Source organism: Osmerus mordax, chromosome 20 (assembly GCF_038355195.1).
Source record: "Osmerus mordax isolate fOsmMor3 chromosome 20, fOsmMor3.pri, whole genome shotgun sequence".
NCBI lineage: Eukaryota > Metazoa > Chordata > Actinopteri > Osmeriformes > Osmeridae > Osmerus > Osmerus mordax.
The window spans coordinates 8,759,261-8,779,673 of record NC_090069.1 but is presented as its reverse complement, the minus strand read 5'-3'; the positions used below and the strand labels follow the sequence as shown (position 1 = coordinate 8,779,673).

Here is a 20,413-nt window from a genome sequence, read left to right as displayed (position 1 = left end):
GAATTGTCTTAAGTGCTCCAACAGTCATAAAATAAAAACAAAAAAATCTGAGTTATAGAGATCTGGTAGAATACAATTTCTTGAATTTGGTTGCTTCAACAGTAACAGTGTGTCTTTACATTTACATTTAGTCATTTAGCAGACGCTCTTATCCAGAGCGACTTACCTTAGTACAGGGACATTCCCCTGAGGCAAGTAGGGTGAAGTTCCTTGCCCAAGGACACAACGTCTTTTTGACACGTCTTTTTTTTCGGCAACCTTCTGATTACTAGCCTGATTCCCTAACCGCTCAGCCACCTGACTTTAAAAGGTAGTAGAAGCTAAGTTACAGTAGTTTGGCCCGTTATGAACATTGTCTGAAGAGTTTGCTAAGCTACACAATGACCTTTTCTAGAACAAAACAAATGAAGTGCACATCCACTCTGTAAAGCAGTAAGTATTCAGTCCATGAACAAAGAGACTACACGCAACAACAGACAAATTAGAAGACTGTCATGTCAAGACAACTATAATGCTTATTTGTGATTACATTTATGATGTACCTTTGTTGGTCATCATAAATTGATTGAAAATGTGTTAATGCATTTTCCGAACTATTAAACGCTTTCTTAACTTTGCTTTAAAATCCAACTGTTAGTGTACATCTGCCTATCCATGCAGCAACCGCAGGGGCCCTTTTTTCAAACTAGTTTGAGGCACAAAGACCCACATAAATGTTTGGTTTAGGTAAGAGTGCAAAATATTTCAAAGTACCGGAGCAAAGGGCTTTATATCAAATGTTTAAACACTTCAAGTACAATGTGTTTTTATTTAATCTGTTATGAATTATCGAGTACGTAATAATTAAATGCCCTTTTAACATTGAGAACAACAATGTTGATATCATGGATGTCTGAAGATGTCACAATAACAGGACTAACTGTTCTGCACATTGCAGGAATCGAGAGTTACAGCACTTGATCGCACTAGCATTCATATTTCAGTCCAAATGATCACTGTAAGGAAAGTTGTCCACCTCCTTGGTTTGGTGATTCTAAGATGGGTTGCAACCTAGAAAAGCGAATGAATCTTGGGGGTGAGGGGGTTCTTCAAAATAAACAGAAAACAGTCGGATCCATAGGTGTGCTACTGAAATTATCAGTTCTTCATGGCTCAATGCCAATTAGACAGGAAATGTGGCACATTTCATTGTGGCACTTTTTGAAGTATGCCCTCTTCTAGGGTGAAAGGAACCAACATCTTTCCATACAGTTTCTCCATTAACTTTTCTGAGGAGACAGAATGTTGGGGACCATCAGACTATTGTCTCTTTAGATGGACGTTTCTCACGGGGCGGGCCCCGTAAAGACAGCGGGGCCATGGCTTCACCGTTCGACTTAGGGAGGAGGAGGACAACACGTTGATTGGTCTGTCGCCACTCGTTATACAGCCGACAGTGATACCTGAGAGACACCTGTGAGAGACGGGATGAGAGGTTTGAAGCAATGACTCTATTTATCTGTGGATTTATTTCAAAATCCAAATATTTTGAGGTATTCAGGTTTACTTTTCACAATGACTCACTCACCAATAAACACAAACAGGAAACATGAACAATATATCTGAACAAACTACAAAACCAAGGGACACCCTCTGGTTCTATCAGCCAGTACCTTCTACATTTAGTCATTTAGCTGACATTTAGTCATTTAGCAGATGCTCTTACCCAGAGCGACTTACAGTAAGTACAGGGACATTCTCCCCGAGGCAAGTAGGGTGAAGGGTACCTTCTCATAGTAGAAAAGTGTAGAGAGAGAAGCCAGTCTTGATTCACCTAGTTCCAGAAGAGGTCAATGGTAAACGGGGTTTACCTTACCCGCCTCTATCACTCCCTCTCTACATTCCTCCTTTCATCAGTTTCCAGAGAAAATACTTTTTGAGTATTGCTTCCTTTCCTTCCCTCTACCTTACCATTGTCATCCCTCCTTCCATCCAACCGTCATCTTTGTCCCATACATTTTTCTCCTCCACTTAACGAGAGGTCAATAGTAAAAGAGCTATCACCTCCACCTTCGCTCCATTTTTCTCTCAATCCCTTTCACTTCCAACACCCCACTCCAGATGGTGAAGAGACAACAGCCATCTCTACTCACCCCTGAACCATCCATCCGACCCCACTTTCTTTTCTCCACTCCACGATCCATCCATGTAAATGGTGACCAGGACCACCTTGCCTCTTTCACTCTATTCTCTCTATCAACCCCCTCCCTCATGTCCTATACTCACCAGTGTCCAGAATAGGTAAATTGTGAAAAGGGCCACAGTGAGAGCAATGAGACCCACGGCCTCTAGGCGGCTGGCAAAGTGCAGGTGATCCACTGCTCCCCGCAGACACAGCCAGCCAGAGATGGTGGCCAGGGGTGTGATGAGCAGGAAGCACACCATATCCCCAAAGAGGGTCCGTTTCTCCTGACGTAGGCCTGGGTTACGCATCCACTACAGTGGAAAAGAGCCAATGAGAGGAAGGGAAGTGTGAGTTCAGGGGATAAAGTACAAGGAGGATGGAAGGGAAATAGGGAACACAGGAATGCAAATTTCAAAAGAAATGTACAAATAAGGTCCTCTTTGTAACAATGAGAGAAGGCGGGTCAACTTGGTCATTTTAGCTGGAGGAATTAGGTTTGGCAAGCAGACACGCCAGTTATGTAAACAGTAACTTATTTTAACAGATGTTTTAGGTTTTGCTTCAAGTTTAACAGGATATTACCTCTCTCTGAACAGGGACTCACCTGTTGCAGACGGACCATTTCCCTATTTGGTCTGTGTAAGTTCACAAAATGTTTATTTGTGTGTGCAAAACACAATCATTGAGAACATGAAGTTGAGGTGAAAAATATATATATATAATGTGAGCATAAAATGTATAATGCTGAAAGAAGATTTCATTTTAATAGACTGGTGATAGCATTTGGAGATATATAGTCCATAAACGGGTTAGACTTCAAACAGGATTTTGTCTGTGGGGAGCTCAAGTTCCAGACAATCAAATTACCACCCAGTCAGCTATGTTGCTAGACAGCTGTTAGATTTCACCAGAACATTACAGTATGTCTTATAATGGCTCTGTACAGATCCAAATGTTGTTGAACACAGAAAGATTTTTTTTAGATGGCATAAAAGTTCAATACATATAGACTACTTATACATCAATCCCTTTTTGGCAAATATCCTAATATTTATGGTGTTGGCAAAGCATGTGATGCATGTTACATAAAGGCAAACAATATTCTTCGATAAAGTACAAAGAAAAACTATACTTCATTCATCATTTACAGATATATTTACAGATACAAAAACCATCTTAATAAACTGTTCATAAACTAGCCTGTTCAAAAAGGCAACAAATAACTATTACATTTTTTTAATGTTAGCTATTAAAAAGTTACAACAGTGACTCAGCACACATCGTTTTGGTACCATCCCGTGAACACTTCCTGCAAATACAATGTATTGTGCTGTCTGTGGCAGTTCTGTGACACATGAGCAAACAAGTGGATGCAAGCAGGGTGAATTTTTTTTACTATATTGGTTTGGAGGACTCATTTTGTGGACGGTGAATTTCAGGACATTAAATGTTGTGGTCTGGTAGATTTATGTGGTGATTTCTATGCTTTAGCATGTCAATTCCCCAATAGCTTTGTCATAATTAGTCTCATAAACTCCACTCCATTTATTTTAGTGGAAACCAATTATTTCTCTCATCACCAAAAAGGTATTTATGTTTTAAAAGGGGGATGGTTAGTGACGAGTAAGAGGATATAAAGACCATGTTAGGGTTGGGGTTGAATATTGATTAGTGACTATGTAATAACCTATTTGAAGTTCAGTATGTATTGACGAAGGAGTGCTTGCTGTGTGTGATTTAAAATGTGTTTTCCTTACATACTGCCCTTGAACTTGTTTTCTGCATAAGGGGCATGGAGGCACAGGACATTGTTGTTACATGTGTCGCTGTGGGACCCATTTTCTTCTTTACTTTCTGAGGGGTGGTTCTCTGCAAATGATGCACATGTGTTCATAAGTGAGTCATTTTGTATCATTTTGTATTTATTTTTAGGGTACAGAAAGCCAACTTCTGTTCTCCAGTCTGCTGGAATGCAATACACATCCAATCAACATAGTGACTCCTTAATCGGACTGCTAGGCTGTGAAGTTTAAGAGGAACCAAAGTGTGAGAGAACAGTTATGGAATGTCTTTAGCCGCAGCCTAAAGTGTCTTCAGCTCCCTTCAACCCCCATCACATTCCATCTGTGCATATAGGCCAGCCGTCACACACACAAAAACACACACATGCAGCTGCCTACTAGGTCCAGTACTGTACAAGAGTGATTTGCTAAAAGATATTAAAGACCAAACATGTTTTGATGTTACATGCCAGGGCAGACACGTCAAAGCTCTGATTTTAAGCCAAGGCTGGATAAACATATGTGTTATTGGGGATTAAGTGGACAGATGGGGTGTGATGTGGTGGACAATGCAGATGTCTGCAACCCTGTGTCCAGTGTAAACATATTTGATTGCATATTGATATCATGTATCAATACAATATAGTGTTCAATTAAAACATTATTATTCATGTTTAGGTGAATGTTAATATTCACAGTTTTTTTTAATCTATACAATCATAAAAAAATCAAGAAGGCATGTGTTGTGAGTTCTAAATGTAAGTTTAGGACTGGGAGAGTGTGATCTTGTACCCCCTTTATTGTGTTTTCTTATGTGTGGACATTTACAATATGCTTGCCTGTGATTGTAAGTCTGCATGTCTCATAGTCCATACATTTGTTTGTGTGTGTGCATCGGGCATATCTGGTACCTCCAGCAGTGGCCGAGACTTCCTCTGGACATTGAACTGGTAGTGGCAGAGCTCACAGAAGCTGGTGCCGGAGGACGAGAGCCAGTGCTCCAGGCAGCTCCGGTGGATCGTCCCCAGGGTGCCTGAACACTCGCAGGGGGAGATCAGCTCTTCCTGGCCCCCTCCGTCATGGCAGATACGACACATGGGCCTCTCAGAGAGAAGACTGGTGGGAGAGAGGAAGGAAGAAAAGGGTGGAAAGGCCAGACAGAAAAGGGGAAAGGGAAGGGTGGTGTAGATGTAACCAGTTGGAAATTGCAGGAGGGAAACATACATGAAGCAGTGGATAGAAGTAAGGGCAGAGAAAGTAAGTATTAGAGAAGAATGTAGGTGTGAAGACAGGGAGGTAGATCAGGATGAAAGAAGCAGGAGAGTGCAAACAAAAATAGGAAACCATTAGAAAACTATTTTAAAGGAATGTTTTTTTTGAACACACATATCTCTAAGCCATCTCTTACTCTAGGACAGCACAATTCAACTCATCCTCACACCCACCGTTATTCATTTAGTTTTTTTCAACTGCTTACACACATTTTTTTAAATGGTCATTTACTCACATTTTTCAAAACTTAACACACAAATCCAAGAATTTCACACACAAAATGCCTCGCTTCTCTTGCAAAATGAAGCACTGCATTCAAAATATCACAAACACGTCCCAAAAGCAATCATTTGTCTCATGTTGCAAACACTTTTACCTTTATATTACATTTTTGGATATATCATTTACACACAGTTATTCAAAACCTAAAGCTCTTCTTTCATGAGCTCCTATGCACATTTCTGTACAAGATTGAAAGTAAATGGCAGAGATGATTAAAGATTCATGGTAAACACGAAAACAAGATTGAAACCAAACTTATTTTTTTACTATAAGCATTTGTGGTTGTGAATACAGTATTACACAGTGACAGTACGAAAGAAAGAGTTTAGTAGGACAGAAACCAAACCTAATTTTGAAAAAGGTGATTAGGGAATGGTGTGTGTGTGTGCCATGAGCTGTAGAATACAATAATATATACTATTTTCTATAGTATCTATCAATGTTGTCAGAATATCTTCTTGCAGTCACTGTACTGTTGCAGAGTATGATACAGTAATCCACCAGACTGTGACCAATCATGAAGTGCACTGCAGTCAATGGATGCATGGGTGCTAAAATATACAGTACAGTACCAGTCAAAAGTTTGGACACAGTACCAGTCAAGAGTTTTTTTCCCATGTGTCCAAACTTTTGACTGGTACTGTATGTTTGTGTATAGTATACCATGTGTTGTGCTGAAACAGCTATTATGTGTACATTAGAACATGTGTACATTACAGTAGATTGTTACATACCTGTTGTCATTTCTACAGTAAAGGTTCAAATTATACCCACCACTGTAAATCGACTCAAATTAGGCTATTTATAGGCCTATTCTAAAGCCATGATTGGTTGGTGTTGAGTAAAGCAATGAGTGTTTGCACATGTGAGGAGTTAGTGTGAGGCACTGATGAATTAGTGTGCCATTGTGATTGGTTGTGTTTGAAAAAGGAAATCAAGATGCTTCCTGTTAGAATTTTGTGTGTTACGTGGAGAATTATGTGTTGTGTTTTGCAAAAAGTGTTTTATGAAATTGAAAATGGAGTCAAAGGCCCAAAATGTGCGTATGGTTTTGCAGATTTGAGGTGTGGTTCTGGTGTTTGAGTGTCAGGTTTCAGAAATTGTGTGAAAAGTAAGGAATTTGTGTGTAAGCATTTGAAAAAAACTGTAATGGAATTACAGAATAAACAATAGCTCAGCAAAACTAAATTCTGGGTCAGCTGCAAGGCTACAGTTTACTGCCAAGAACATTTGGTCAGTCTATACTTTACATCAGGGTTCTCCAATCCTGGTCCTCGAGGGCCGCTGTCCTGCATGTTTTAGATGTTTCCCTGCTCCAGCACACCTGATTCAAATGAATGGTTATTACCCGGCTTCCACAGAGCTTGATAACAACCCATTCATTTGGATCAGGTGTGCTGGAGCAGGGAAACATCTAAAACATGCAGGACAGAGGCCCTCGAGGACCAGGATTGGAGAACCCTGCTTTCCATTATCCATATCAAGGCCATCACAAAATATTAGTCTGGATACAACGGTAATACATTATTCATGGTCTAACAGCGCACTGAGTATCCTAACTCAGCATTCAACTGACTTATTCCTAAGGGAATCTAGAAATAAAAAACGTACAGTTTCTGCAGCAATGATGGTCATTTGCCATTACCTGTAGTTTGTGCCAGTTAGACTATTCAAAATAGGATACAAATGTATATACAGTACACTGTTAAGACAAAACATGATGACCACCTGCCTAACATTCTGTTGGTCAAAGTTAGAGTCACATTTATCTATAAAGCATATTCCAAAACAACACAGTTGACCAAATTGCTATACAATCAAAATAGCAAAAGCCATAAAACAACACAATACAAAAACAAAGACCAGTGTCAACAGACAATAAGACAAATAAAGGCAACTCTCATACTAAGTTAAAAGCCCAGGAATTTAGATGTGTTTTACTGGATTAAAAAAACAAGCAGTATAGTGGTCAGTCTAAGATGCAATAGCTCCTAAATTTGGGGGCTACAACTGCAAAGGCACAATCACCCCTTAATCTTTGGGCTTCAACGTTGATCTTGGGCCAACCAGAAGCAACTGGTCAGTGGACCGGAGTGACCTGGATGGGAGGTGTGGTAGTAAAAGATCATAGAGATAGGTTGGAGCTAGCCCATAAATGTATTTGTGTGCAAACAATGAAACGTGTCCTCTGTGTGCCAGGTTCTACAGGATTTGAAGGATGTGCTGTTAATTGTTTTGGTCCATGATCCCACAGGACACCTCTGAGGGTCTTGTAGAATCCATGCCTCGGTGGCTCAGTGCTGTTTTGGAGGCACACGGAGTACCAACATCATATTAGGCAGGTGGTCATAATGCTTTGGCTCATCGGTGTATGCACATTGAAGACTTAATTTAGATATAATTTATATATTATTACAGAATCATTTACTGTAGGCATGTACAATAGGTCATGCAGATTATAAACAAAATGTCAAAATGTGCTTGCTTTTAACAGGTTAGCATCCATGATAGCTGCAGGCATCCATGGCATTCTTATTCGTATTTTAGAGTTTCTCTTCCCTGGAACAGATTTCATGTTCCAACCGAGGGGGCCTGGCGCTATCTTAGTGTCTAGGGCTGCATCAAATACCCTTTTTGGTCTGCTAAATTGCTGCACTAGTCCACACTTGACTGGTGGGGACCTCGTTCTCATATTACTGTAACTGTTAGTTGCTCCTTGCATTCTCTAATTCCTGTTCTCCTCTCTCTGTCCCCCCTCCACACCTCCCTTTGGTGTGGGGGGTTTGAGCTGTCAGCATCTGCGTTGTCGTCGGTCTGCCAACGCTGGACCTGGTCGCCAGTGGACATCGATCTGTGATAGTCTGCCAAAACTGGATCTAGTCGCCAAGTGGACATCGGTCTCCCTGACAGACAACAGCGAGTTCCCGGTCCCTTTCCTCATCCCCCTGCCTGTGATGCTACGCCGATCACAGTCCCCAGCCCAAAATGCAAAAAGGGCAAATTCTGCACAATTTGCACAACCTTCACTTCATGTACCAATCGCTCAACCCAATTTGGCACTACTTCACACTCTCTTATCTGCATTAGACTCTGACTTTCCTTCTTTACACTCTGATGTCAATTACACATCACCTTGTTTTCAAAACACTACACACAAGGTTCAGTTGTTGCACACACTTCTCAAATAAAATGTCAAAGCATCAACCTACGACACACAAATATTCAAATCTCTACACTTTCAGGTCTGTTCAGCAATTTGCAATCAGGACTGCAGCATAAAAGTGCCTTGAGCCTCTGTTTTGTTTGGTGAACAATGGAGAACTTTGAAGAGATCGACAACCAGTGAAGGAGAGGGGTGAGAGTGAGAGGAGGAAGAGGAGGACAAGAAGGAGCTTGACAAGGGGGAGGAGGAGTAGCAGGTAGAGGAGTAGGAGGACAGAGAGAAGGAAGAGGAGGAGGAAGAGTAGGAGGAAGAGGACAAGGAGGAAGAGGAGGACAAGAAGGAGAAGAAGAAGGTGGAGGAAGAGAAAGAAGGAGAACCGTCGTCTCTAATGAGATTCGGGCCATCGTGGTTGACCATGTGCTCAACCATGGTTTGAGCATGAGGGAGGCTGGCCAGAGGGTCCAACCAAATCTCGTCCGCTTCACAGTTGCTGCAATCATTGGAACCTTCAGGATGGAGAACAGGTACGAAATCTATTTGCCTTGTGTACACTAATACTGCATATCAATAGAATACAGTGTGCTCACAGTATTTGAATTTTGAAGGACTGAAAGGGAACCACACCGTGGAGGAAGAACACACACTTTCACAGTCGAATAGGAGACTGAAATTGTAAATATGGTTTGTGAGAACAACGCTATCACACTCCGACAAAAATACAAACTAGGATCCTGGCTGACCATGCTACATTCAGGAACGTCCAGACCGTCAGCCTCTCTACATTGGACCGTATTCTTTGCAGGAATGCCATGCGGATAAAACAGGTGTACAGGGTCCCATTCAACCGGAACACAGACCGCATCAAGGAGTGTGGATGAGGCCCGCTGGCCAGACAGGAACCAGAGGCATGATGCCTAATTCATTTTTGTGAAGGGGGGGGGGGGTTGAGCAGGCTGGTTTACAGTACTGTACTGTTCTCTGTGTGTACCGAAATAAAACTTTTTTTGCTGCATATTTGTGTGCTGTTTTATTTTTGACTATGAAAAAAAATTGTCCTACACTGAGACATTTTACAAAAGGAGAAATGGCTCATTCTCCAGAGTCATTGTCATTCATATGGTGTGTTCCATTTCTATAATTGTGTTTTCAATTTTGCACTTCAGTGTGCTGTAAATGCTTGGTAGTGTGCAGACAAATGCTTAGTTGTGTGTACTCAATGAATGGTATGTGTGTGTCATTTGAAAATATGTCTGTGTGTACCAAATGAAAACAAGAGTTCCATTTTGTGAACAGTTACAGTAAGAGATTTGATGGCAAAGAGTCATCTTGCAAAGGGAGTGTCAGGTTTGTCATTTTGGGTGTGAGGTTTTCAGTTTTGGGTGTGCAGTTTTGAGAAAGCCGTTATTGTTTTGAGAAACGTGTGTCAACAATTGTGAAAAACTGTAAACTGACATTTACCAACTCTGACCCAAGTTGAACACTGGATTTTGGTGTTTCAACACCCATGGACACTTCCCTGCTGTATAACTATGTTTAGCCTGTGTTCTGCACCTCTCTTTCACCAACCGTCTCTGGAGGAGGGGATCCCTCACTGAATTGCTCCTCCCAAGGTTTCTTCCATTTTTTCTACTCTAGTGAGTTTGTCCTGGAGTTTTTCCTTGTCTTCCTTGAGGGTATAGGTTGGTTGAGGGGCAGTTCTGTGGGCATATGTGAAGCCCTCTGTGACATTGCTTGTAAAAAGGGCTATACAAATAAATGTTGATTTGATCCATGCTACTGGCAGGTGACTCGGGCTGGCCGTGGTATGGCTAACAGTTGTGCCCCAGTCTGCATGATTGCAGCTGTGGCAGCTGCTCCTGCTAAAGCCCTCTTTTGTTTCTGTGAATGTTTTGTGTGTGTGTCACTGTGTGTATTTGTTAATCATTGTGTAGATGTGGGCATGTGTGTATTTTGAGTGTCAGTGTCTGTGAGTGTTTTGGGAGTTGTTGTAGGTGTATTTTTATGTGTCCATGTGTGGATTTGATCGAAATGGGTGGCCAGAGATGTTGTCTGGACTTTGATACACAGGATCAGTCTGGCATGTGTGTGACTGAGACCAAACATCCTGTCACACATACTGCACATACTAACTGAGGTACTAAAATTAGACTTTCCATAACCGCTTGGTCTAAAACGGCACGTTTGCTGTGTCTCAAACGTACGGGCTAGGTACATTTTAGTGATATGTGTGTCTCGTATTGTATTGTGGACTTCCAGTTCTTTATCCCGATTAACTTTAATTAAAAAACGACACAAATTAAGTTTGTTAGCATTGAAATATCTTCTTAGTTTGAGGCTTTTTCCATAACCCCTTGGCCAATGACACACTAATAACTAATGATTTATTTTACAGTGTTTTATCATGGTAATTCTAACCTACTAACTAACAACAATAATAATAATAATAATAGATTTTATTTCTAACGCACTTTACATTTGAAAACAAATCTCAAAGTGCTACAGTTAAGATTATAAAACAAGGTAAAACATCAATTTAAAATACAATTAGATAATTTAAACTCATAAGATCTGCAAAAATTAAATGTTTTTAGACGACAACAGCCCCAACCCAAGAGTACCTCTGTTTGGCGAATACCTCCACTACAGGTGGGAGCAGCTGACCATCCTTGGCAGGCACTTGCATGTAATACTCCGGCTGTCTGATTGCTGGACTGCTCATTTCCTCCATTGCTTTTCCTGGTAGGGTGGGCTCTACTAAGAAATCCAAATCACACATTGGATTACAGTCCTTGTCATGCAAGTATCCTGAGGGGCCACTGTCCAAGTGCTCCTGTAGCACCTCCGGCAACAAAGAGCAGCGGCTGGTTGTCATGGTAGCAGACAGTTGTCTCTGAGGCAAAGGCCTATGATCTCACTGAGGATTTCCCATCTGGAGGGAGGGGGGAGGGGGGGGGGAGAGAGAGATACATAAGCTAGCCAAATTAGAATTGTGTATAATGATGCAAGATCCAATGATCCAATTCAGTATTGAATAAAGTCACAGCCAGTGTTTGACCTTATATGCTGGGCCTCCCTGCTGTATTCCCGTTTAAATAACTCAGAAGGTCAACTCTCATGTGGGTCTGGAGATCAATGTCGGAATGAGCCGATAACAAACAGCATACACTACAGTATGTATTTTCCTAATGTGGGTAATTGTGAAAACAGATCATTCTGTTTATAATTACTCAAGCTCACTCTGAGAGAAAGCATGAAGTCAGAGACCACACAGTTCGGGAAAGCTCGGAGGATCATGGGAATTGAATACTATTTAACATGATTAAAATGTGTTATCCTCTGCCGCTTTTGTTTTTACCTCTTGAATGAATCGTGGCCATGGGGGATGAATCTCCATTCCAACTGCCATAAACTGAACACAGATGTCTAGCCCGCCGTCATTGTCATGGTTCAACTATGCCATACTGTGTGGTTCTGAACGAAAGGGGAAGGGAAAACACAGAGTGGGCGTCGAAGACAACACAAACTAAGCTGTCAACATAACAGTAATTTCCCGCAGTGTGGCTAAGGAATACGTCTGTATTCGGTGTAAACATTCTGTCAATGTTTGTTGTACTGATTTCGGTGACCTATCGAAAACTGTGACCAGGGGGGTTGCTGTTCTAATGACTGGCCACACTGTTCAGCAAATGTTCGAGCCCTAACACTAACACTTACCCTAACTCCAAAATTGTCCGGCTTTCAAAACAAAGATGGTCTAATTGAGGGATGATGCAAATTTTAGCTCACAACATTTGTCGTTAGCTAGCTCTGTAAACAGATCCCCCAAATGACCACAGCATAGAAATTCATTGATACGAAACAAGACAATAACAGTACAAGGGTTTAATTGTGGACTAGCACACTGACACTCTTGTCTTCAGATTTTTAACAGTACAAGCCCTTCAGCTAGTTTACGCGAGAGCTCTAGGGAAAAATAGATTTTACTAGCTGCTTTGTTTCCCATCCACAGAGGACTTTCAGAAAGAGATCTTTGGCGGTGCCCTATGGCCCTGGAAAGTCCCCTTACAAGTGCAGCTAAGTTAAGGCTAGAATCCACCAAAAGAGCTCTCACAGTATGGTAGGCCTATATTGCAGCCATGCCAATTAACTACTCACAACACACCATGGTGTGAAAAGGGTTGTTGGCTCATTGACAATGCAATATTGGGTTTCATGGCGCGCTGTGGTGTAAAATATTACAGGTGAGGGAAATTGTGTAAGAGAAACATTTTAAGTTGAAAGGCGGAGGGAACCGTCACCCACGTTCACCCTTCACCGCATGCTTGGATTTGAGAGGAAGCGGAACCTCCTCCTAGTGCGCCGAGGATGGAACGCTGTATTTGTTCATCAGTTTGAGAAATGTCAAACCACTTCCTCTTTCTGTGTTTTTGCAACGAGCCTATGAGATCATGATATGGGCTGAGTGTCTGGGGAAGGAGCTCATGTGTGGAAAATGTCTACGCTTTTGAGTAGGTGTAGATCTAAACGAGTGGTGGTTATGACGTTACTGTATACAGCTGTAAACTTAAAAAACGTAGTCGTTTTCTGGGTTTGTGGTTCCCACTGATCTGGCTTCAGTTGTAACAAAACACAGAGCTAGAGAATGTGCACTCACATATACAAACTCAATCTCACTCACACATGCACTCGTCCTTGATACTACAATCCATACCAATCCATCATCTCTTTTCATTAATGTGACCTTATTGTTAGTGCTGAATCCCAGTACCTTGGTCTCACTTGTCTGCTGACTCAAGAAGCACATACCATCCAGGGCCACCCACAGTTGCCTCCACTAGTGCAATAAAGCACAGAATGTGCCTAGTGTGAAGGTGGGTAACAACATTACACTGTTGACAAAAGAGAGACATGTGCCAAGCTATGACCCCCAAGGACACCACAGTGAAGCACTTTAAATGCCATGTTGATTTGAGACATTTCACAGCAATACGCATAGTAGCAGCCATCTCTTTTGAACCTTGAATACTTGTGTGTAAAAAGTCTTAAGTTTGATGTGATGTCAAATGGCCTGACATGCATGCTTAAAGAAAGCTTTGAATGTGACTTGACCCTAATCAGAGTACAAATACAGTCGAGGAGTAGAATTCTAAGACTGCTCTGACCTGATAAGCCCTTCAGAATGCCTGTGAGGAGATTCTACAGAACTTTAGTAAGTCTTAAACCTAGTTTTCCACAACTATTGTCTATTTACTGATCAACTTTACATTTGAAAATATTTTGTTAATAAACCTTTCACTGGATGCGTTTAATTGATGTTTAAATCCAGAAGGGAAGACAAAGTGAAGCCAAGTGACCCTAACTGTTATAACATAGAATAGTGTGAGAAAACCACATCCTGTGTTCAGTTTTCAGAGAAAGGCTCTAGTTTTCTTATTATCTGGAATGTTTGATATTACAGAGGTAAATAAAGGTGACTCACATTTAGATTACCCTATAATATAGTGGAAGCATTTAACGACACAGTTAAAAATATTGTTCCATTCTAATCAAAAAAACATATTTTGACTATGACCACAATGAGAGGTAAACCATCTTATCTTGACACCTAAAAAGCCACGGATCATCATCATTTTTGTGTTAACGCTTTTGTCAGTTTGCACATTCAGCGAACTACAGCTTAAAAAACATATCTCTTTCAAGATAAGCTAACCGTGTTATTTACAGTGGGTGGTCAGAGAGTGAAATGAGATTTAGGATCTTGAGTGTTGAGTGTGCCAACTAAGCATTCGGACAGAATTTGACCGACACCATCAAATGACAAGTTGTTCAGGGATGCCTCTCCTGCCTTCTAGTCACAGCTGTGCTTCTGTGACAGTTGACATAGTAGTCCCTTCTGCTCAGCTCAACCCGCTAGTCGAACATGTCTCTCTGATCAGCACTTTACAAGTAAAGTTGTATTTGCAGTGTGACCTTTTGAACTTTAGTTTGAATTAGTATTTAATCAAATGTTTTTGAGGTACAACTTCAACGTGTAAAAGTTGTAGTAAGCATTCTGTGTTAAAATGTCTGTCCATAAAGTTTACTATTGGCGGTCTATTGCTACCTCCCCTAAATGGTTGTCAGTTGTCGCTAGTTTATTTTCTATGTATACTCAAGTATAATCAAGTTGTGGTTCCCTACCATAAGGCTTGATTCCATTATCTCCATGCCATTACAAAAACATCCACATGTTGGATCCCCCAGAAAACTGAAATAAAGTCAGTAAGGATTTTATGCAAACTACCAAAATGCTCTGGATAAGAGCGTCTGCTAAATGACTAAATGTACCAAAAGGCAAGAGTGACCAGCTGAGTTGGGATAACATGCTGGCTTGTTAGCATTGTCTGCTAACAAGTCCTGTTGACCTTTTGTATCATCTTGAGGTCTACCCCCTTGAGGTCATACAATCCTCAGGCCTAAGCACTGTGGGAAAGGGACTAGTGGAGCTTAAAAATAGCATCTCCCACACCCATATGACAGGCGGTTTTCCACAACCCTTACCCTGCTGACCACAGCTAGTATCCAGCCAGTCTTAATTCCATCCATAAGGACCCGCCACTTAGAAAACTCCTTGGGGAAATTGAAGTTCATTCAGACAGTCTGTAAGAACTAGGGCATTTTGATGGGAACTGGGAAATACATTTTCTAAATTTCACTGTACCTCAAATTCCCACAATTCATGAGTAGGCAAGGTTCGCAGTTGAAGATGTATGTTCTCAGTCTACTAGATGCAAACTATTATTTAGTTTTGGTGCAACTCATATGCTTCATGCTTTCTTAGCACAATGTGATGTTGATTTCCACAACATATGCTTTAATTGTTTTCCATAATTAGGTGTCAATAAGAGAAAGAAAATTATAAGTTAAGTAGGCTAAAATAATTTCACACACTTTTGATACGTCAGCCAACAAGAACATTTTTGTGAAAATGTCTTGCAGCACACACGGTTAACGTACCTGCGTTTCAAAGCAATTAACTTGGTTGCATTGAAAACATCTAAATGTGTCCTTGGCCTTCTCTATTTTCACTGACTGCAGGGCCTACACAATTATCTCAACCGTTCTCACACTATAACAAGCCTCTGGGTGCATTGCTAACTGCATAGCTAACATTCCCCTTCAGTATTCCAAGCAAACCAAAGTGGATTCCAAAACATGGTTTCTGTTTATTTCTGATATAAATCCCATAGTGGCTGCACTGTAGGGGAGAGTACAAATGTAAATAGCTGTATGCCAGGACCAGTGCCCACCCAGGCATGCTGCCAACCAACCAATGTGTGATGAGGACCCCATGCTGCCCTGATGGCAGCTGCAGGGTCACACATTAGATAGTCTCTTTACCCTTTTGTTTGTAAGTCCTTTAATCACAACTTCCTCACATAACTGCCAACTACCTTAGTACCTTACTATCATGCCACAGTCATAATCAAACATAATATATATTTAGGTTAAGTATTATTGTAGTAACTACATAATACTTGTGTTTTCAATCACAGAGTATGGGTAGGGCAAAGTATGTTGCTGTAAGGACTGTTATTTACTTTTGTGGAGCCTATTACTCTGACAGAATCGCAAAAGTTACACAACATGATAGTTTACCAGGAACAATAAATCACACTAAACAGGGCTGGAAGCTAACTATTAAACTAGATAACTTTTAAAAGTCAAGCCTCTGTGTAAAGTCACTCAATCTTGTCAACTGCCTTAGTGAGACATCCCCCATAGTTTAGCATGTGTGTATTCAGCTCAGACTGGCATACCACTGGAATTAAGAGCTGACTATCTATGAAAGCTCTAGCGATGTCATGCTTTGTCCAATTAATAGAGGGACTTTAACTGTCATGGCTCTGAACAGACAAAGCCCTCTTAGAAAGGAGGTAAAGAAACTGACATGGATGAAGTCCACAGCTTGTGGATTACGGTTCTCAATTTGTTTGTATTTTAGCTACGGCTGCTTAACTACACGTAATAACTCCTGTCATAGCTTTGTCCATTAATGCTAAACTGGATTAGTTTGGCCCAGGGCCAACTGGACCACAATATGTCTTTACTGAAGTGTTGTGCTGTTTATCAACAACATACAACTACGTCATGACTGTTTACGTGGATGGTAGCTGGGTGAGGCTTCTGTACCAATGCTTAGTAACAAGCTGTTTTAGGAGCAAGGATTTTGATGGTTAAATCTGGGAATTAGTGGGGTAGCATTCAATCTAAACCTGAATGAGGATTTAAATCAAAGGGAAATAACAACTATCCTTGTACCAGTGTTAGGACATGAGATTCAAATCAAGCATAAACACATATTAGGGGACAACAAAGGCAGATAAATCGTTACAGGTACTGGTACTGATAAGGGACTTGCCTTATAAGTATAAATTTAACATATAAATATGTTCAATTTAGCCATAACCCCATTAGATGCCAAGTACACATGAGAGCACTCCAGATCAACCTTGGCTAGATTGACCTCTGGAGAGCCTCCACCTCATCTTGAAACAAGCCCTTTTTAAGAGAGCCAAACGACAGGGGTCAACCAGGCAGCACTGTAATGTGTGATACCTAGTTAACCACTTGGTGATTTATTTAATTTTGTAGTTTGACATTAAAGGCCATATAAAACCCTTAATACGACAATACCACTTTTTCACCATATACGGTTATTCAAAAGGAGATCCAGATATTACCATGTCAATAGCCTAAATCAATTTATCCATGTTTAAGACTGCAATTAGCCAATGCAACAGATGAACACACTGACAATTGTACAAGAAATGCACTTACTAATGAAGTTTTGTTGAGCTAATGTGTCCAAGCTGTGTTGTTGCCATGACTGCCATGAGTTACATAGGTCACTATATACTTCTACAAATTTTAAAGAGATTGTATATTTACAGGAATAAATAAATATTGTATATAACAACGAACATAACTATGTCTGGTCAATGACAGTGGTACCGTTTTTAGGTGAATTTTGAAAGTGACATTCGATGCCAGCCCAAACACTTGCAATCAAACAAACTACAATTTAACCAAAGCAATGCGAAAATAAAACGCATTGTTTTGACAGTTGGGTGTGCAGGACAGAACGACAAATGTGTAACACTATTTACGTATATAAAATAACAGCTTACCTTTATTGCATGGTATTAATTTAAGATAACACATAGCCTAGTTGCGATAACGTAGTCTATAATTGATCTCTCCTTCTGTTGTGATATCAGGGATGCAAACTTCACGGTCAGCTGTTGAGTACAGTGGTCGGTCTAGCCAGTCAGACGTAACGGTTTCCACAAACCAATCAGATTATCTCAATGGCAAAATGTAACCTATGGGAGGGTCTTTGGGAATGTAATATTATACCCTAGCGCATCCTAGTGGTATGAATCAAATCTCGCATTTTCTTCATGCCTTTCAATATAAAATCACATTTGATATGCCTATTGACTACCTTCGATCATGAACAGATAGGACAAAAATATTGTTATTACATTCATTCACAAAAAATACATGTGGTTACATATGTATATATATTTTAATTTTTACAATTGGTTAGAGGCATTTCTCAATACTCAGTTCATGTTTTTCAAAACTCTTCACTAACAACCATCTTGACACAAATTTAAGTTAATCTTGACATCTAAAATGCATCCCCCCCCCCCCCACCCCCATACACACACACACACTTCATACATGTATTGAATGTCGTAGTTTGTCCTCTTCTTTTTCCAACTGTCTTTCCAAAACAGAAATGTTAACTCTATGCATCATCAGAAACTGCCCATTAAGATGGAACACCGGGATGTCATACTTGTATCTGTCATACCAAACTTTGTTTTCCGGCAGGGTGATATCCACCTGCTGAAAAATGTACTGCTCAAAATCGGGGGAAACAGAACAAAAGGGAGAGAGAAAATTAATTTATGACCACTAATATCCCTAAAGTCTGTGTAAAACAACATGATTACAAGCCACACTCACCCTGTGTTTATATGCTTCAAGGACTTCTTTTGCTTCTTCACATAATGGACATGGGTCCTGAACATTTTAAGAATGATTGAGGTCATTACATGTTTTTGAAGACATCCATACTCATATTGAATTACTAAGGGACCCCCATTTGGGAAATTATCAACTCAACCTAAAATGTAATCTGTTCGGCTCAACAATTATGCTTTACCTTGGTAAACAGTGTAAGAGAGGGTAATTCCTTTTGAGAGAAAAATCTTTGAGGCAGATAAGCAGAGGTCCTTATCCGATGTAAAGTTCTTGATATTAGCATTCTCTTCCTGCAAAATAATTTACCAGTCACTGACATAACATAACACATTTTAAACAGTATATTGGAGAAATAAGAATCAAACATATTTTAGATCTTTGTGTGGACCAAGGGGGACTATCAGTACCCATTTTCAGTTGCAAATGTCTATACAGTATAGCACAAGTAGAACCCGTCGTACAGGGATATGCATGCTTGTCGCCGAAATGATCTTATGGTTGGCTTCCTATAGATTTTACCCTCATACATTTGGCTTGTAGCTGAAATTAATTTTGAACACTGCACATTGAAAATATTTGTAGAATAAAGATTATATTTGTGGTTCAACCATCTGCACGTCATAACACGACCAGGGGAGAAAATGTCATAGGGAGGACAATTAGCCGACATTAAATTTTCTCAACAGTAATTTTTTAGGGGGGACACCAAAAGTAGTCCTGTGTTGTAACACATTAGCTACGTTGTAATGTATATTGGGGAGGACCAATCGTATTTCACTTTCACTCCACCTAAATGTGATTTTATTTTTACTCAATAGCCCACAAGTTAAATCTATGGATATTTCCTATAGGCCACAATAACTGACGTGCGAAGAGACGCATGTGAGAGGCTATTGATGTTTGAAGAAGCCAGTAAATTTAACAGTGACTGTTGAAATTATACACATGAAAGGCAACGTACTAAATTAATCGCACAGAAATTAGATCATGTGTAAAAACAGTAACACCGTTTGCGTAGGCGGAAGCTTTCATCAAGTATATTTAGCGTTGTCTTGCGTCTTTTGGTTGTTATAGGTCTATATATCATCGATGTACACATTCTTTGAGACATTCCGTCAACATGTAGGCTACATGCAGACTTTAGCCCTGGGTAATATGGATATAGTTTACCAGGTTATTCGCCTAAAACCTCACCTTAAAGTAGCCTATGTCCTCAAGCCTCAACGAAACCAATCGTTGTTTTTCCTTCCTGTTCCCAGCAAATATTCGGATTGGTCGGCTAGATGTCAATCATAAAGGCCCACAGTTCAAAGTGTACGCCTGATTGGTGTTGGATGGGCATTATTGTATTATAAAATCCACACATCAGATGGTTAACCCATATTTTTTATAATAGTGAATGTTTATCCTGCTTTTCTGATTTTAATCAAATTAATAATAATAATAATAATAAAAAATAATAGAGGTCATAACGTACGCAAGCAAAAACATATGCATTTGTAAAACTTGTAAACTTAAATGAATACATTATGGAAGCAAATCGTTACCAAAATTCAAATGCAAATGCATTTCCAGAAATGCATTAGCATTTTAAGAATGTGGCTGCATTATTTGACTCATTATTTTCACTCTCACGCAGAGTACTTTATTAATACTTTATTAACAAGCCTCATTCAATGAAATGTAACGTTAACTCTATTCTTACATGCATTATTT

At 40.2% G+C, this 20,413-nt stretch overlaps 2 protein-coding genes across 4 annotated transcripts; both read right to left on the bottom strand.

Moving 5' to 3' along the window:
• Positions 1–54: 54 nt before the first annotated feature.
• On the bottom strand, positions 55–18,020 carry LOC136964130 (E3 ubiquitin-protein ligase MARCHF3-like). 2 transcript variants are annotated; one of them, XM_067258103.1, is made up of 6 exons: positions 17,833–18,020; positions 12,018–12,133; positions 11,281–11,591; positions 4,857–5,061; positions 2,266–2,475; positions 55–1,453 (listed from the first exon to the last, which is right to left on the bottom strand). In XM_067258103.1, the coding sequence occupies exons 3-6, from the start codon at positions 11,532–11,534 to the stop codon at positions 1,295–1,297; spliced, it is 828 nt and encodes a 275-aa protein (XP_067114204.1). In that variant the 5' UTR covers positions 11,535–11,591; positions 12,018–12,133; positions 17,833–18,020; the 3' UTR covers positions 55–1,294. The 2 variants fall into 2 exon arrangements, with proteins under 2 accessions (XP_067114204.1, XP_067114203.1); XM_067258102.1 differs by lacking the exon at positions 12,018–12,133.
• A 140-nt stretch (positions 18,021–18,160) lies between these two features.
• Positions 18,161–19,953, bottom strand: c20h5orf63 (chromosome 20 C5orf63 homolog). Of its 2 annotated transcripts, XM_067258106.1 has the most exons (4): positions 19,892–19,953; positions 18,879–18,987; positions 18,680–18,736; positions 18,161–18,571 (listed from the first exon to the last, which is right to left on the bottom strand). In XM_067258106.1, exons 2-4 carry the CDS (start codon positions 18,978–18,980, stop codon positions 18,386–18,388), a joined length of 345 nt encoding a protein of 114 aa, XP_067114207.1. In that variant the 5' UTR covers positions 18,981–18,987; positions 19,892–19,953; the 3' UTR covers positions 18,161–18,385. The 2 variants fall into 2 exon arrangements, with proteins under 2 accessions (XP_067114207.1, XP_067114205.1); XM_067258104.1 differs by lacking the exon at positions 19,892–19,953 and having other exon boundaries at positions 18,879–19,871.
• Positions 19,954–20,413: the final 460 nt, after the last annotated feature.

Excerpts from the sequence above, each read along its gene's own strand:
- LOC136964130 (XM_067258103.1), bottom strand. The coding sequence starts at position 11,534 with ATGACAACCAGCCGCTGCTCTTTGTTGCCGGAGGTGCTACAGGAGCAC. Across the intron at positions 2,476-4,856 it reads AGTCTCGGCCACTGCTGGAG|TGGATGCGTAACCCAGGCCT; the intron begins GTACCAGATATG and ends TTTCCACTGTAG. Across the intron at positions 1,454-2,265 it reads TTTACCTATTCTGGACACTG|GTGTCTCTCAGGTATCACTG; the intron begins GTGAGTATAGGA and ends CGTCTCTCACAG.
- c20h5orf63 (XM_067258104.1), bottom strand. The coding sequence starts at position 19,064 with ATGTTTGATTCTTATTTCTCCAATATACTGTTTAAAATGTGTTATGTT. Across the intron at positions 18,737-18,878 it reads CTCTTACACTGTTTACCAAG|GACCCATGTCCATTATGTGA; the intron begins GTAAAGCATAAT and ends TAAAATGTTCAG. Across the intron at positions 18,572-18,679 it reads TTGAAGCATATAAACACAGG|TACATTTTTCAGCAGGTGGA; the intron begins GTGAGTGTGGCT and ends GATTTTGAGCAG.